Source organism: Rhinopithecus roxellana, chromosome 2 (assembly GCF_007565055.1).
Source record: "Rhinopithecus roxellana isolate Shanxi Qingling chromosome 2, ASM756505v1, whole genome shotgun sequence".
NCBI classification, from domain to species: Eukaryota; Metazoa; Chordata; class Mammalia; order Primates; family Cercopithecidae; genus Rhinopithecus; species Rhinopithecus roxellana.
The window spans coordinates 93,861,358-93,878,561 of record NC_044550.1 but is presented as its reverse complement, the minus strand read 5'-3'; the positions used below and the strand labels follow the sequence as shown (position 1 = coordinate 93,878,561).

The 17,204-nt window shown below is 35.7% G+C and overlaps 1 protein-coding gene across 3 annotated transcripts in view; it reads left to right on the top strand.

Moving 5' to 3' along the window:
* Positions 1-17,204, top strand: part of MARCHF1 (membrane associated ring-CH-type finger 1) — an 841,275-nt gene that overhangs the window by 766,230 nt on the left and 57,841 nt on the right. For all 3 annotated transcript variants that reach the window (XM_010375941.2, XM_030917968.1, XM_030917961.1), the window contains one exon: positions 14,715-14,895. In XM_010375941.2, coding sequence (XP_010374243.1) covers positions 14,715-14,895 — 181 coding nt within the window. The remainder of the gene's footprint in view (positions 1-14,714; positions 14,896-17,204) is intronic.

Sequence of the window (17,204 nt, the reverse complement as noted above, 5' to 3'; positions counted from 1 at the left end):
GGTTCTCAACCTAGGCTGCATGTTACACTCACCTGGGAATTTTTTTTTAATGCTGCCAGGATTCCCTCCAGATGGCTTGGAAGTGGTGCTTCAGCATGGCTACATTTTTAGAAGCATGCCAGATAATTTTAATGAGCAACCGAAAGCTGAGAACCACTGATTTTTAGCCTAATCTGAAGTGAACAAATTGATGCCCAGAAGATATGTGTGTATGTGTGCGTGTGTGTGTGTGTGTGTGTGTGTATATATATATATATATATATATAGCAAAAATATATATGGAACAAGAGGTCTGCTTGAGTGTGTCTCTTATAATTTAGACACACCAAAAAAGAAACCTGGGGGCTAGCAACTGGTACAAATTTATTTTGCTTCAGCTCCTGAAGCCATCTAAAATATAGGACAGTGGTTCTCAAACTTGACACACTTATTGATGGAAGTAGAAAATACAGTAGCTTTCAACAGCCTTCATCTTGGAATGACCTCAAATTTCTCATTGGTATGGAAAATTGCAATTCATTTTCAAAGGACACTTTGCGGGGGAAGCTCTAAATCCATGATTCTCTAAGTAGAGTCCCTAGACTAGTAGCATCAAAATCACCTCGGAAGTTTTTAAACATGCAAATTATGAGGCCCCAATCCAGACCTATTGAATCAGAACTGCTGGGAGTGGGACCTAGCCATCTAGGTTTTAACTGATCCCCCATGTGAGTCTGATGCATGGTAAAGTTTGGAAACCACTGAAGTAGAGAATACAGATAAGAAAACAATCAATTGCAATAGAGTGTGTTCACTGTGCATGGGGATAGGTAGAGGGCTTTAGGGAAAAAGAACCTAACAAATCTGTGAAAGGACAGTAAAAACACAAAGCAAAATAAAGGAGGTGAGCATTTGTGTTTGCTGAGCTTCTGTTAAAAAATTATTTGACATACTAAATACACACATATGTGTTTGTGTGTATATGTGTATATTGTGTGTGCATGTATGTGTATTTTGATCAAGGACAGACTGCATATATGTGTAGGTCTAGGCTAACGAGTATGTTTTTGTCTTTGTTTTTAACTTTAAAAGCTTAAAAAGTAAAATTAAATATATATATATATATATATATAATTTTTTTGAGACAGAGTCTCACTCTGTTGCCCAGGCTGGAGTACAGTGGTGCGGTCTCAGCTCACTGCAACCTCCACCTCCTGGGTTCAAGTGATTCTCCCTGCTTCAGCCTCGCAAGTAGCTGGGATTACAGGCACCCGCCACCACACCCAGCTAATATCTTGTATTTTTAGTAGAGACGGGGTTTCGTCATGTTGACCAGGCTGGTCCTGAACTCTTGACCTCAGGGCGATCCACCCGCCTCGACCTCCCAAAGTGCTGGGATTACAGGCATGAGCCACCACGCCCAGCCAAAAAAATTTTAAATAGAAAAAGCTTGTAAAATAAGTATAGAAAGAAAGTAAATTTTTTCAACAGCTAAACAACTTATTTCTGTTTTAAGCTAAGTGTTATGACAAAAGAGTCAAAATTTTAAAAACATTAAAAAGTTTATAAAATAAAAAAGTTAAAGTAAGCTAAGGTGAACTTATTACTGAAAGAAGAAAAATATTTTTTATAAATTGAGTGTATCCAAGTGTACAGTGTTACATAAGTCTAAAGTAGTGTACAGTAAGGTCCTAGACCTTCACAGCCACTCACCCATCACTCACTGACTCATCCAGAACAACTTCCAGTTCTGTAAGCTCCTTTCATGGTAAGTGCCCTATACAGGTATACAGCTTTTTACACCTGTCATTACTGTACCTTTTCTATGTTTAGTTGCTCAAATACTTATTGTTGTGTTACAGCTGTCCACAGTATTCAGTACAGCAACATATGGTACAGGTTTGTAGCTTGGGACCAACAGGCTCTACCAGGTGGACTAGGTGTGGAGTAGGCTACACCATCAGGTTTGTGTATGTTCACTCTGAAATGTTCACACAATGATGGAATTTCTAACAAGGCATTTCTCAGAACATATCCCTGTCATTAAGGGACGCATGGCATGACTGTACTTCATAACTGAAAAATTTTGACCAAGCAGGATAAAGGTCAAAAGATGATGAAAGGACAAGGAGGCAAAATGAAGGACAGACATTGCAAAAGGCTCAACAGACAGTGATGAGCGTTGAGAAAAGTCAAACAAACCTACAAATGCAGGGATTTGAAAATGCAAATGATGCAGTTTTGCCATTACTTTTGCACCAATCAAATAAAACGTGGTTCCTTCCTCTAATTTACATTTTCCCAGTGTATAGGGAATCCAGAATGATTCTTACATCATTTAATGACCCCAATTATTGTTATTATTATTATTATTATTATTTGAGACAGAGTCTTGCTCTGTCACCTAGGCTGGAGTGCAGTGGTGCAATCTCGGCTTTCAATGGCAGATGATAGGGTAAACTAGTTTTATCTTCTGGGAAACTGTAGCAGAATCTCACATACTTAAATAGAATGTCTAAATGCACACACTTGCAGAGTATAGATGTATACCATAGCTGACATGAAATATATTTTATATACTTAAAATTCAGATAATACAATATATTCCTAGAATATCAGTGTATCTGATGGAGGAGGGGAGCAGAAAATACTTTTCTGTCCTTGCAATGACTAAGTATATTGGGATATAAAATTAATTGTAGGGTTGGCACCTGCAAGTTTATATTTCTCTAAAAACATAAATGACAGTATGTAGAAGTCTTTTGGTTACCTTGGAAACAAAATGCTACAAAAGTTACTCCGGAAGCTGGACAGGAAGGGAACTAGACCCAACTCAGTATCTACTGATAACTCATGGCATGTTTCCAAATTGTTGAGATATATAACTCTATCAAATTTATTCATGAATCTATTAATTAAAGAATGAGAAAAAAGTGAAGTAGAATTAGAAAAATACAATCTTTGTATTTTAATATTTGTGTTGATTATTAGAGTAGTTTGTAGTTACTAGAAATAAAATTTAAAAACAGAGAAAACTACCATTTTAATATAAACTTAACTGCAGCATCACTATTTCAATTTCGATGTTTCCTTGTAACTTTTTTCCATGAATGTAATTTTTAAATTAAGATTATACTGTGTTTTGCATTGTATCGCTCAATGACAGAGTTTACACTTCATACACAGCTTTTGGAGAATGAAAGGTATCAGAAAAAAGTCTCAGTGGTTTTGCCTAACTGGAAACTCCATTCTGTCAGGATTCTGAATAAATAAGCTTTTGTAATTTTATTTTTGTAAGGCATTTTCATTTGGTTTCAGAAAATTATATTTTGTCCTATTTGAAAGGTAAATAATTGGGAAAGGGCCAGGCGTGGTGGCTTATGCCTCTAATACCGGCGCTTTGGAAAGCCGAGAAGGGCGGATCACCTGAGGTCAAGAGTTTGAGACCAGCCTGGCCAACATAGTGAAACCCCGTCTCTACAAAGAAAATACAAAAATTACCCAGGTGTGGTGGCATGTGCCTGTAATTCCAGCTACTCTGGAAACTGAGACAGGAGCATCTTTTGAACCCAGGAGGCAGAGATTGCAGTGAGCCGAGATTGCACCACTGCACTCCAGCCTAGGCGACAGAGCAAGACTCCGTCTCAAAAAATAATAATAATAATTGGGGTAAATAAGTTATGTAAGAATCATTCTGGATTCCCTACACACTGGGAAAATGTAAATTAGAAAGAGGAAGGAACCACATTTTATTAGATTGGTGCAAAAGTAATGGCAAAACTGCAATTATTTTTGCACCAACCTAACAAATTATATATTTGTAATTTTACTGCTATTTTGAGAAATATCCTTTTAAATATGATTATTCATTGAACTATCTCAAACCCAACAGAGTAGCAGCTCTGAGAAAGTTTGGACTACTTCCTTATCCTTTTCAAGACTACTGTCTCCATGCTGAGTAACTAAGTCAAAAATCAAATTATGAGCATGATTGTTTTCAAGTGGTAATTGTGGAGGCAAACGCTCAGAGGCCCTGTAAATAGATGACTGTTCTTTTTTTTTGTTTGTTTGTTTTTTGAGACAGAGTCTCACACTGTCACCCAGGCTGGAGTGCAGTTGTGCAATTTCAGCTCCCTGCAACCTCCGCCTCCTGGGTTCAAGTGATTCTCCTGCCTCAGCCTCCCAAGCAGCTAGGATTACAGGCGCATGCCACCTCTCCTGGCTAATTTTTGTATTTTTAGTAGAGATGGGATTTCACAATGTTGGCCAGGCTGGTCTTAATCTCTTGACCTTGTGATCTCGCTACCTCGGCCTCCCAAAGTGCTGAGATTTCAGGTGTGAGCCATCAGCACCCAGCCAATAGATGACTCTTGAGCATCTATCCCCAGGAGCTTAATCGAAAGCCTAAAGTCAGCTTGGTCCATCCTTTGCTCTCTTCCTCCATAGCTCGTCCCCTTTCCTTTTCCCAAATTGATGCCTAAGTTCTACCAATTCTAAGTTTATAAAATATCTGTTCTCTTTTTCCGTTTCATTCTCACACTATGACCCTAGCTTTTGTTCTCATTGGTATTGACTTTGACTATTGTAATAGTCTCTCCCTGTTCTCCCTTTTCTTTCTAATCTAACATGCCAAGTTAATCCTTCTAATAATTTTACTTTTTATGGGCAAATAATTTATTTATCTTTATTGTGGTTAAAAAAACACTTAACAGGAGATTTACCCTTTTAATAAATTTAAGTGTGGAGTACAGTATTTACTGTTAGCTATAGGCACCGTGTTGTACAGCAGATCTCTAGAATTGAATCATCATCTTGGGTAATCAAAAATTAGTCCCATGGAATAACAACTTCCCATTTTCCCCTCTCCCCAGCTTTTGGCAGCCACTATTCTACTCCCTGTTTCTTTGTGTTTGTACTATTTTATACATTTCATATAAGTTGTAGTGTGTGATATTTATCCTTCTATGAGTGGTTTATTTCATTTAGCATAATTTCCTCAAGTTTCATCCAATGAACAGCCAATCCTGTAGCAAATGGCAGTATTTCCTTCTTTATTTAAGGCTGAATAATAGTTCATTGTGTATATATACTACATTTTTTGGAGACAGGGTCTTACTATGTTGCCCAGGATGGAGTGCAGTGGCATGATCATAGCTCACTGCAACTGCAATCTCTCGCGCTTAGGCAATCTTCCTGCCTCGGCCTCCCAAGTAGCTGGGACTACAGGCACATGACACCACACTCTGCTAATTTTATTTTATTTTTTTACTTTTAGTGAAGACAGGGTCTCACTGTGTTACCCAGGTCGGTCTCAAACTGAGGTCAAGCAATCCTCCTGCCTCGGCCTTCCAAAGTGCTGAGTTTACAGGCATGAGCCACTTACCCGGCTTATACCACATTTTCTTTATTGATAAACTGATGGACATTTAGGTTGTTTCCATAGCTTCACTCTTGTCAATAATGCTGCAATGAACATGGGAGTTCAGATACCTATCTGAGGTCCCGATTTCAATTCTTCTGGATACTTAGAAGTGGGATTGCTCACTCATATGGTATTTCTATTTTTAATTCTTTGAAAAACCTCCATGCAGTTTTCCATAGCAGCTGCACCGTTTTTATTCCTAACAGTGTCCGAGGGTTCCAACTTCTCCACATTCTCAGGAGCATTTATCTTGTTTGGATTTGGGTGTGTGTGTGTGTTTTGATACACACACGTATTCTGATGGGTGTGAGGTAACATTTCACTGTGACTCTGATTTGCATTTCCCTGATGATTAGTGATTTTGAACACCTTTCTATATAGCTGTTGGCCATTTGTATGTCTTCTTTAGAGAAATGTCTTTTCAGTTCCTTTGCCCATTTTTTTAACATAATCTTAACTTTTTATTCAAATTATGTGGTGGGTTCCTACTCCAAGCAAATACAATTAAAGTTAGTTTGTGTGTGTGTTTGTGTGTGTATGTGTGTGTGTGTGTGTGTGTGTGTGTGTGTTGGCACTGGCTGAGGGAAATACAAGGCTCTGTGTAATCTTTGTTTTTCAGCATATCTCACTACTAAAATAATTGTATTATTAATTATATTATTATATAATAATGTGGTATCCATTGTATATAATAAATAAATATACAAAATATGTACTAAATATTGTATTTAGTTGGAGTAAGAACTTTCATGCTCTTTTCATACTTGGCCACATAATGTTACCAAATTACCCAGTCAATCCTACTTGTAAGCGTTGGCTGAAAACATCTTCTATGCCTAGTGTATTCTACCAACATCCTTCTCCATCTGCCATGACTCTAACCTAGCTTCAATTCCAATTCCCATGCCACACCTTCCATTAAACTTTAACCACCCTCCCCTGGCCCCAGATCTGAGATGATCTTTCTCTCCTTTGCATATAACAGCACTTGACATGGCACACATCCCATTTTAAATGTATCCTGCCTAATTTTGCAGTTGTCTGATGCATAAACTGTCATAGTATAAACTTCTTAAAGGAAAAAGACTGAAACTAATTCATCTTTATATTCATCATAGAACCTTATAAAACCTTGCATATATACATATGCAACAAATTATTTGTTGACTGAATGAATGAACGAGTGAATAAATGAATACAAATTGATCATTCTTCACTCAGTGTGGTTGGAACTGCTGTAAAACATCAGTGTTTTTCACTTACTTGCCTTTGTAGAAGAATTCATATGCAAAGGCGTATTTCTAATTCAATGCATTTTTGGTTATCTGTAAATAAAGTGCCTGCTTTGTCAATTATCCATGGCAACTTGAGACTTTCTTTGATGTAATGCTCAGCCAGATAAGATTAATGAGTGGACAAAATTGAAAGGAAGTCATGGTTGAGGATGAGCTTACAAAAATTCAAAGACTTAGCCATCACAAAAGAGAAAAAGATCAGAAAATCAGTTTGAATTAAGAATTTCTGCCACATGCAGAAAAGAAAAAGACTAAAAGGTTATAACTGCATGATTTTTCCAATAGCTCTGTTATTATGTATATATGAAAGCCTTCTTCTGTATCTGACCACATATATTTCTTTGATTATATCTACATATTAAAGCAAAATGAGTTTTTATTATCTGTCCCTTTGTTTTGCTGTTTTACTTCAATGTATGCAGCTAACAAAAATTTAGCCTAATAACTTTAAGCACACTTGCTTAGAAATATCTCTAGTTTAATTTTGTCAGTCTTACAAATATACCCAAAAAGATCTCAAAGCTGATATAAAATGAATATTTATGACATATGCAAATGTAGAGAAAATCATAACCTTCGGATATTCGTTCAATATATATTATCTATTTACTTATCTACAAGTCATCAAAATTGTAAGGTAGGATCTGGAAAGATAAATGGCACTGGGGAAACTCATTTCCTTTATGCAGAAATACATGGTCCTCTGAGCTAACCAGTGAGTATAGAGAGGGCAGTAAAGCGATGGTTAACAGGGAAGGGATTATCCTAAAAGACACAATCCAGCTTTTGATTTCTCCTGATTTGGAGGATTTGGACAGTCTGAACTGATCTTAAGATAAATAAGAAAGATCTATTCTATTGCTAGATACACTGACTGGGACTCCTAGGGCTACACACGTCAATAGAGGGAATGGGAGAATCTAATGTGTTTCAAGAGCCCATGGAGACCTCTCAGAAAGTCTTCAAAGAGCCTCTGGCCCACTATGAGACTGAATCACTAGGCTAGATGAGAATAGAATCTCAGTGGGAATCCTCAGTCCCAAGCAGAATTTAAAGTCCTAGTATCAATGGCATCGAACCATCTCCAGAGGGGATGAGACACCCAGGGGAAGCAATTCCAAGAGCACCTTCCCAATCCATTTCAGAATTCAATGTCTATGAATTCAAATAATACTTGGTCTCCTCTGCTTTCATTATTGACCAAGCAAGGTGATCATTATCTTCTTCTCTGTGATGTCTGGTGGGGAAAAAAAAAAAAAAATGTGGCTGATTACTTGCAACTCTTGGATCAACTCCAGGAATAGAGTTAGGAAAGCTAGGGACATTGCCATGTCATTGTCTTTGTTGTTGATCATTCCCTACAGCTCTGTGCAGATGGTCTGAGGTTTTGACCAAGTCAGTGGTGACAAATTAGGGCATGAAATTAAACTCAGGAAGTCATGCTATGTAGCAACTTTTTTGAGTTGAAAATATTCCTTTGAGAAAACAAAACACTTTTTAAAAATCTCATATGTATGAAGAACTGTTACTCATCTGCAGATGTAAAAAAGAGTACATATTCAGAATGATGAAACTTATAATTGCAAAAATGATATCTGTTGGTAAAATATTTTTATTCTTATGTCATAACTGTATTTTTAACTTGAGTTTTCAAGGTATTTTAAATCTCAGGCTGAATGATGGCTTAGGATATTTATCTTCATTTTTGTTAAGGAAACCTTATAAATCTGGCTTATAACACCTTTTTAAGTCCAAAAATGCATGCTGGCTCCATGTCAGTAAGAGTAACTGGAAACAGCTGTTAGTCGGAATGACATTAACTACTGTCCATCTTGTTCTCTGTTTATGAAGTATGTCACTTCTCCTTTCTACTGCAGATCAGTTTGCTTGACTTCCTCTGTTGCTCAGATAGGGTATAAAATTGTTACACCTCCGTTTAGTTCCTTAAATGCAAATTAAAGAGTTCATGGTATATAAAAGGATCACACATTTCTCACTTTCACTGTAAGTGAATTTTCCCCAAACATAAACAAAACACTGGTCATTGGTAACAACTTCTGAAAATTGCCATATCTTCTGACTAAGCTGGCTTTTTTAGTCTATGCTCTGTAAATGTTTAAATAGAAGCTTAATGAAAGCCAGTCCATTATGGTCTAGTGCTTTGCCATCTTTATCCTGACTTCTTAACATTCTCATAACTTAAATTACTCTGAGTATCAGTACAAATCCACAGAAAGATCCTGCCTCCACAAAATTATTAAACATGAATTTATTCAGCTCATAATTCCAGAACTTGCATGAATGAAATAGTTAACAAACAACAGAGATTGTTTATCTGTGTGGTATAGGCTTTAAGAGCAATGGCAGCTCAAGAAATAGGAGAGAACATTATAGGGAAGGAAAAACTAGGGGCTGTTTAATTAGGGATGTGAGTCTGAAATTTAGATGAGTCTTAATTTAGATGAGGTGTTATTAAAGGAGGGAAAATATCAAAGGTATGAAGAACATACTTGAGGAAATTCTCAGAGACAAACTTTAATATAGAGAATGCAATACACTCAGGAAATAATCATCTGACCATTAATTTTTTAAAAATACTGCTTTTAGTAGACTATTATGCTGTAAAATGGGACAAGAGTGGTCATAGACTGTTAATAAGGATTAAAGTAAGTCATCAATTAAGTGACATCAATTAATAATTAATCGTATGAAATAATTGATTATTAATAATTATCACTTAATTGATCACTTACTTTAATTCTTACTAACAGTCTGTGACCACTGTTCTCCCATTTTACTGATGATGAACTTGAAACACAGAGATTAAGTAATTTAACACGTATAGATGGGCAGAACAATAAATATAATGCTGACTGTATTTTCAATAGCCACACCGGTGTCTCCCAACATTTTTTACAACATGCAGAACATGATAACATTTGTGAGTCAACCAGGGTGAGTGGACAAGCCACCCAAGACCTCAGAACTGCTCTCTAAGCTGACAGGAATCAAGATCTTGGCACAGCAGTAACTTATTTGTGGCAAAACCCACAGCTTATTAGCTGTTAAACTCTGTACCATGCTACTGTGGTTGTATGTTAGAGATCCGTGGAAAATATGCCTGCATAGGTAAGGTAAACTCAAATTGTACAAGCTCATATGAAAAGAACATGAAGCAATTTGGGTTTATATGATTGGTGATAGAGTTCTTGAAGAGTGGCAGTATATTAAGAGGATCTAAATAACTGCATATCTTAAGAATGATTTCCTAATGGAAGGAACACAGTCTTAAAGATACTTTGTGTCTCTGTTGACAATCCAAAGCCACTAGAGACACGGTTGTGGGGAAGAAAAGGAAGAAGATATGAAAGACACTGAGGTGTCTGATTTTCTTTGCATATAGCAAGAACCAAGAAAATGTACGTGAATGAAATGACTATTGAGGGAAAGAATTTAACAGTTCCAGAGTTGCATAATACTATGGCCCTCACAAAGATTTTTTTTTTAAGTGATGAGTTTTAAAAAAACTTATGAAGAAAAAATATAATTCTACCAGTGCCAGGAAACCTTGGCAAAGGATGGGGACAGGGAATACTAAAGACCATTTGAAGATATGTAAGACCAAAAAAAAAACACCCTACTTTTCTTAAAACTGAAACATTAAGGCAAGAGATGTGAAGCACACACACACATACACACACACACACACACACATACACACACACATACACACACATACACACACACATACACACACACACACACACATACACACACACACATACACACACACACATACACACACACACACACACACATACACACATACATACACACACACACACACACATACACACACACACACACATACATACACACACACACACAAATCTAAAATTTAATTTGCTGCATAGCATTATGTGGTCTGCTATTCACAGATAGCTAGAAATTATGTAAAAGTAAGAGTTTATTCAGTCATAAATGGTGAAAGTCTCAACATATGCTAATTAGATCGCAAGCAGACTGGTAAAATACTAAAATGCCAGTAAAATCTGTGAATTCAGCTTGTAACTGTCACTAGGTGACAGATACCAATGTGGATCACCAATAATTTTATAGAATCATTCAATTCCCAAGCCCCAACTTCCCATCAGGTAAAAATGTACCCAAATTATGAATATTTCATAATGCAATTTTATTATATTATTGAAATGAGCTTTTCTACACAATTATTCTGTTGGAAAAGCGTGTTTATGTTTTCGTTACTGTATTTCCATTTATAATTCAGCGATTGTGATTTGTGTGAAGTATATCAATTTAGGAATTATTTAATTCTCTCTTTAATGGCACTATCACATTATTTTTATTTCTAGTAGATATTTGAAGTTGATATTTAGCTTTTAAATTCATTTAGAACAATTTCAACATGGTTTGAAAAGACTCCTGGGGTTCAGCTTGAGCCAGATAATTTGGAAAAATTTCAAAATGCTAAAAATATGTAAAAATAAATCATGTGAAATGGGAATGAAAAATGAACCAAGCTTTTGATTTTCCCTATGGGAAATAACCTTAATTTTATGAGAAAATGATATTGTTAGTGGTGCTTCAGGTAGTAGTTTTAGCAGAAATTTTTAAAAAGGACTTTATGAGACATAAGAAGCTGGATGATAGTAAACTGGTCAGGTCAGTTTGAACTCAGTAATCAGCGAGGTCTTTGTTTAAAGCAGTTTATGAATAAATTACTTTTTCAACGTCAATGAAAAAATCAGAGCTGCAAAATCTGTTTCATACCTATAGAGCATTTGACACAATCTTTTTTTAGTGATGAATTTATCTGATAGCATTAACTGCAGTTTTGTTTTGTTTTTTTTTTTTTTCAAATAAGAAATTTTGTTCATGGAAGCAACAGGAATTAATGCCAGGCCAAGCAGGGTTTTCATTTTTATTGTGTGTTTCTCTGTGCACCTTTACTTGAGTTTTATTGTTAACTGCAGAGGTGAGAGTGATTTATTTTGTAAAATTTGTTATTATTGTCAATAATATTAATACATTGTCTTTAACTCAGAATCACATGTGTACTTTAAAGCAGAGAGCTGTGAACATTTTCTGAAAGGGTCAGATTGTAAATACTGAATTGAATCATTTGCCAGATCGTAAATGTTTTAGTTTCTACAGCCAGATGGTCTCTGCAGCAACTACTCAACTCTGCTGTTACTCTGCACATACAGCTCTAAAGTACATAAACCAGTGGGTAAGACTGTGTTCCCATAAGACTTTATTGATTAAAAATATGCAGTGGACAGAATTGGGTCATAGTTTACTGACCCCCGGTTGAAGAGATTTTCTTTTTGTGGAGGCAGGAGATGGATGCCCAAGGAGTTAAGAAATATCAAACTCTTATTGTCTATAATTCATTAGATTTTAGTGGCTCCAAAAATAAATATTACAACTTAAGTGTTAGAGAAGCCTCTATTTACTTTTACTGACTGCTTTTGTAATAAGTCGTATTTTGTTGACTGAATTCAATTCTATTCAATTTACATCTACTGAACATCTATACTATGACACTAAACTGGCAACGAGCATGATACAAAGTGTAACAAGTCCAGTTTCTGAGGCCTAGGTTTGGAGAGAAGCTATTTCAGGTTTTTATATTAAAAATAGGCACTCAGATAATTTTTAATTTTCCCTTAACACGTTGGCCTTTCATATGTGGTGCTACACCCAACGCGGCTGCTTCCTAAGTTAGTTCGGGGGAAGGGGACATTCATATTGACTTTCCCTGTGTTCTCATCCCAGCACTTCCACCCCGGAACTTTAGATGGCAGTGTTCCTTTTTGCTCACTTTATTTTTACTTAAGAAATTCATTCAAAATCCTGGTGTACTCTGTCATACTGTTTTACTTTGAGGTCTCGGGGAGCGTTGGGTTTCAGTTCCTGTATCTTTCTGCACTATCTGAGCGAGCAGCCATTTCATTTCCCCTGGGGAGAGAGCTGATATATCTATATCTATATACACTTTATACACTGTAAAGGAAAGAACAGTAGCAATGATTCATACATTCTTCCAGCCTGCCATTGTGACTCAGGTCAAAAAAGTAATTATGTAGATTTTTTTTTTTTAAGTTTAAATGTTACATTGAACATTCATGTTGCATTTTGTAAAATTTTGTTTTAGATTTAGGGGCTACCTGTGCAGGTTTGTTACATGGGTGTATTGCATGCTGCTGAAGTTTGGTTTTCTAATGTTTCCTTCACCTAAGTAGTGAACATAGTACATCATAGGTAGTTTTTCAAACTTTACTTCCCACCACCCTCCCCCACTTTAACAATCTCCAGTGTTTATTGTTTCCATCTTTGTGTCCCTGTGTATGCAATATTTAGCTCCTACTTATAAGTGAGCATATGCAGTATTTGTTTTTCTGGCTTCTGTGTTAATTCACTTAGGATAAGAGTCTCCAGCTGTATCCATGTTTCTGCAAGAGACATGATTTCATTCTTTTTATGGCTGCATAATATTCCATGATGTAAACGTGCCACATTTTCTTTATGCAATCCACCACTGATGGGCATCTGGATTGATTCTATGTCTTTGCTATGGTGAATAGTGCTACAGTAAACATATGAGTGTCTATGTCTAACAAATTTAAAGCAACATTTCTAATGAAATTTATTAACAATGTCTAACTGCTAGTTACATCATTCAGATTATTAAAGGGCTAAGATTTGAATTCACCAGCTAAAGTTATGGGAGACTTGTCTTATCCAAAGAGAAAAATAAATTACTTTTTAAAATCTGAATATGAGATAAAATGATTTTAGACTGCAAATCTGTGAAACTAGAATTCATAGTAGTTCAGAAACTGATTCAACTCAATTCATTGGTAGATGTATTTATTAGCATTTTTAAACAATAAGATTTGCTGTACTCAAATTTTATGTGATCAGTGATTTTTGTGATTTTTTAGACCATGATGATTATTGACAGTTTAGACCATTTGTTGTGACCAAATAGGTGTGCATCTTCGTAAGAACATATCTGTAATATTTTCAAGCTAAGACTTCTTGTATTAACTTCATTCCATCATCATACCTTAAAATTTTTTGAGAACTTTTCCACATTGGTAAGATACCATATTTAATAAATTTTATGCTATGGTCTGATATTATTGAAGTAACACAATAAAGTTTACCAAACTATAATATTCCTTAGAATACTTAAAACTCATAACTTTTATATATGAAAGCCCATAGATAGTATCCTATTAAATAGATTAAATTGGAGACATAGCACGATAGTGGTGCTATTAAAATTGACTTCCATGTATGAATGAAATGACAGTGCATTATTGATGTGCTGGTGTGTAATGCACAACTTATTACATGATTTGAGTCCAGCAATGACCATAAAAGTAAAAGTCAATTAATACAGGTTGAGTATTCTTTTTCCAAAATGGTTGGAGCTAGAAGTGTTTCCAATTTCAGTTTTGGGGGATTTTGGAATATTTGCATATATGTAATGAGATATTTTGGGTAGGACTAGAAGTGTGTTGGATTGGGGATTTTTTTGTTTTTGTTTTGATTTGGCAATATTTGCACATACATAATGAGATATCCTGGGGATGCAACCCAAGTCTAAACACAGAATTCATTTATGTTTCATATATACCTTGTACACATAGCCTGAAGGTAATTTTACTTTTCCCTTCGGGGTAGTGAATAAACTGGGTTGTGCACCTATGTTTTGACTAAATGGAATTTTCTACTTACGGCATTGTGTTGATGCTCAAAAAGTTTTGGATTTGGGAGCATTTCAGATTAAGGATTTTCAGGTTAGGCATGCTTAATCTGTGTTGGTCATAGATTTGGTTCCAGCATTAAAGTTGGAGTGAAATGTCCAAGTGTTCTGAATCTTAGATTGCTGTTTCTAACAGCCCTGGTATAAGCAAGGGCAGAAACAACACAGGCGAGAAATGTTCTCTGGGAAATCTCATGCTGGCTGCTGCGTCTTTCCACAGAATCTGTCACTGCGAAGGGGATGAAGAGAGCCCCCTCATCACACCCTGTCGCTGCACTGGGACACTGCGCTTTGTCCACCAGTCCTGCCTCCACCAGTGGATAAAGAGCTCAGATACACGCTGCTGTGAGCTCTGCAAGTATGACTTCATAATGGAGACCAAGCTCAAACCCCTCCGGAAGGTACAGTATCTATAGGAATTGATTTGGGAGGGACCATTTGCAAAGCAGACTTGTTTTAGAAATCTATTCCCTTTGCCAGTAAGATTCTTCTAATATGCTAATATCCATTAAGGGTACGTGTCTTGTGTTGAGCTCATTGCACAAAATTCATCCAAGTGTTTGCAGATAATCCTTCCTTTCGTCTATGTTTTATATTCTAGAGCTTCTGATTGATATATTACCTTCAATGCTTTTTTAAAAGTGTGTGTACATAATAGATGTATATATGTATATGCATGTAAAATGTACTTGTAATTCGATGTAATTGAATTGATGAGAACTATGACAGTATTGTGCTTACAGAAGCCAATTCCCAAGAAAGTTACGTGATACATTGCCTTAAGCAACATCAACTCATCAAATTTCTTACAAGTTATTTATTAGGTAATAGAAGAGAATGATTTCTTCTATAAAGTGTGTACTATTTATGTTTGCTTTTATTTGGGAATTGGTTTAATGCCTCATGTGTAATTAGAGTAGGTAGAAATAAAAGGTACTATTTTCCATATTGTGCATCAGGCTGTAAGAGAGAGGTAAGTATATTTTGTATCTATAATGTTTGTCTTCCAATTCCTCATTTATGTTATATTTTTCTAAAGAAGAAAGGTAAGACTGTAAGTCAGATACAAAGTTAGTGTCTCACTCAAAGCCACCGAAGAACAACTTGTAAACAATACAAAAAAGGACGATGAACTTTATATAATTCATGTTTGATAGCTGGACTTCTGGATTTTAGCATGTAACTTATTTATCTTTTTGCCTAACTGTAGCCTTACATATATGGCTACCTCAGTTTCCAAGGGAGAGTATTAATACCACAGTTTAAATAATGAATCATCCTAGAGCTACTTTTTTTATTTAAATTGAATGCAAAGCAAAAGTTGTAGGACATTGCCTGGAAAGAAACACAATGGGTTCCAGAATGAGCAGAGTTGAAATGCAAACAAGAATATTCTAGTACATATCTGATTGCTGGCTAACCATTGCGATTCTTCATTAATTCTGTAAATTGTATGTAGAGAGAATCACATTCCTTGCTTTTGTGGTAGCCTCAATTTTTAAAATCTACAAATGGTTTATAGCCATCAACAATAATGCATAGAATTCATTTAGGATATGCATGGTCTTTTCTTAACAATGGAGTGACCTGAGTGCTGCAGGGTAACACTGTTTTTCTAGGGCCCAGAGGTATCAATGCCAGAAATAGAAATGGACCTTGATTCCTTGCCCTTTGCTTCATCCGCTGGACAGATGCTGAGCACTGTCTGCAGTAGTTAAATGACACATTGTACTCCATGATTTTCTAAATGTCTTTTCTTAGTCCTCAGGGAACTACAAATTATTTCATAGAATCTATATATTTCTTCATTTTTTTTATCATCCTAAATTTACATGAAATTTTCATTTCAATTTTGTCAAATACATTATTTTAATTTGAGGGCCACAATTTAGGATAATAACATATTCTAATTTTCTCTTCTTTACCGTATCTATCACCACTACTCATTTTTTGTTTAACTAAAAAACATGATGCTGAGAAGAAACCTGAAAAGTCTTTTTATTCCACTGCCAGCTTTTGTAGTATCTAGTATACCTTTTCCATATAACTTTCATTCTTTGTTAATATTCCATTCTTAATAATTTACAACTCTCTCAGGAAATCTTATTTTTTTCCCTCAACAAACACACTAATAAACCAGAGAAAGGCAGCAAATATATCTATCTTTTTAAATATTCATGATAATGGACCAGGCACAGTGGCTCACACCTGGAATCCCAGCACTTTGGGAGGCTGAGGCAGGAGTATCCCTTGAGCCCAGGAGTTTGAGACCAACCTGGGCAGAAAAAAAGTGAAATCCTGTCTCTACAAAAAAAAAAAAAAAAAAATTAAAAAAATTAACCTGGCATGGTAGCACACACCTGTAGTTCCAGCTACTTAGGAGGCTGAGGAAGGAGGATCCCTTGAGCCTAGGGTTTCAAGGTTGTGGTGATCTATGATTGCAGCACTTGCACTCAAGCCTGGGTGATGGAGCCACACCTTGTCTCAAAAAAAAAAAAAAAAAAAAAATGCATGATAATGAACGTGTCACAGCAACCTAGTGGGCACCTATGTACCTACTATCTGTTGATTAATATCTTAGTTTCTTCTAAAAAAAAATCTTCTTTGATTAATTTGAATAATTAAATTGAATAATTTTCTTTTATTGATTATTGATATATCAGTATATTAAGCATTGATGAAGGACAGCATTTCAACATTTTTTATTTTT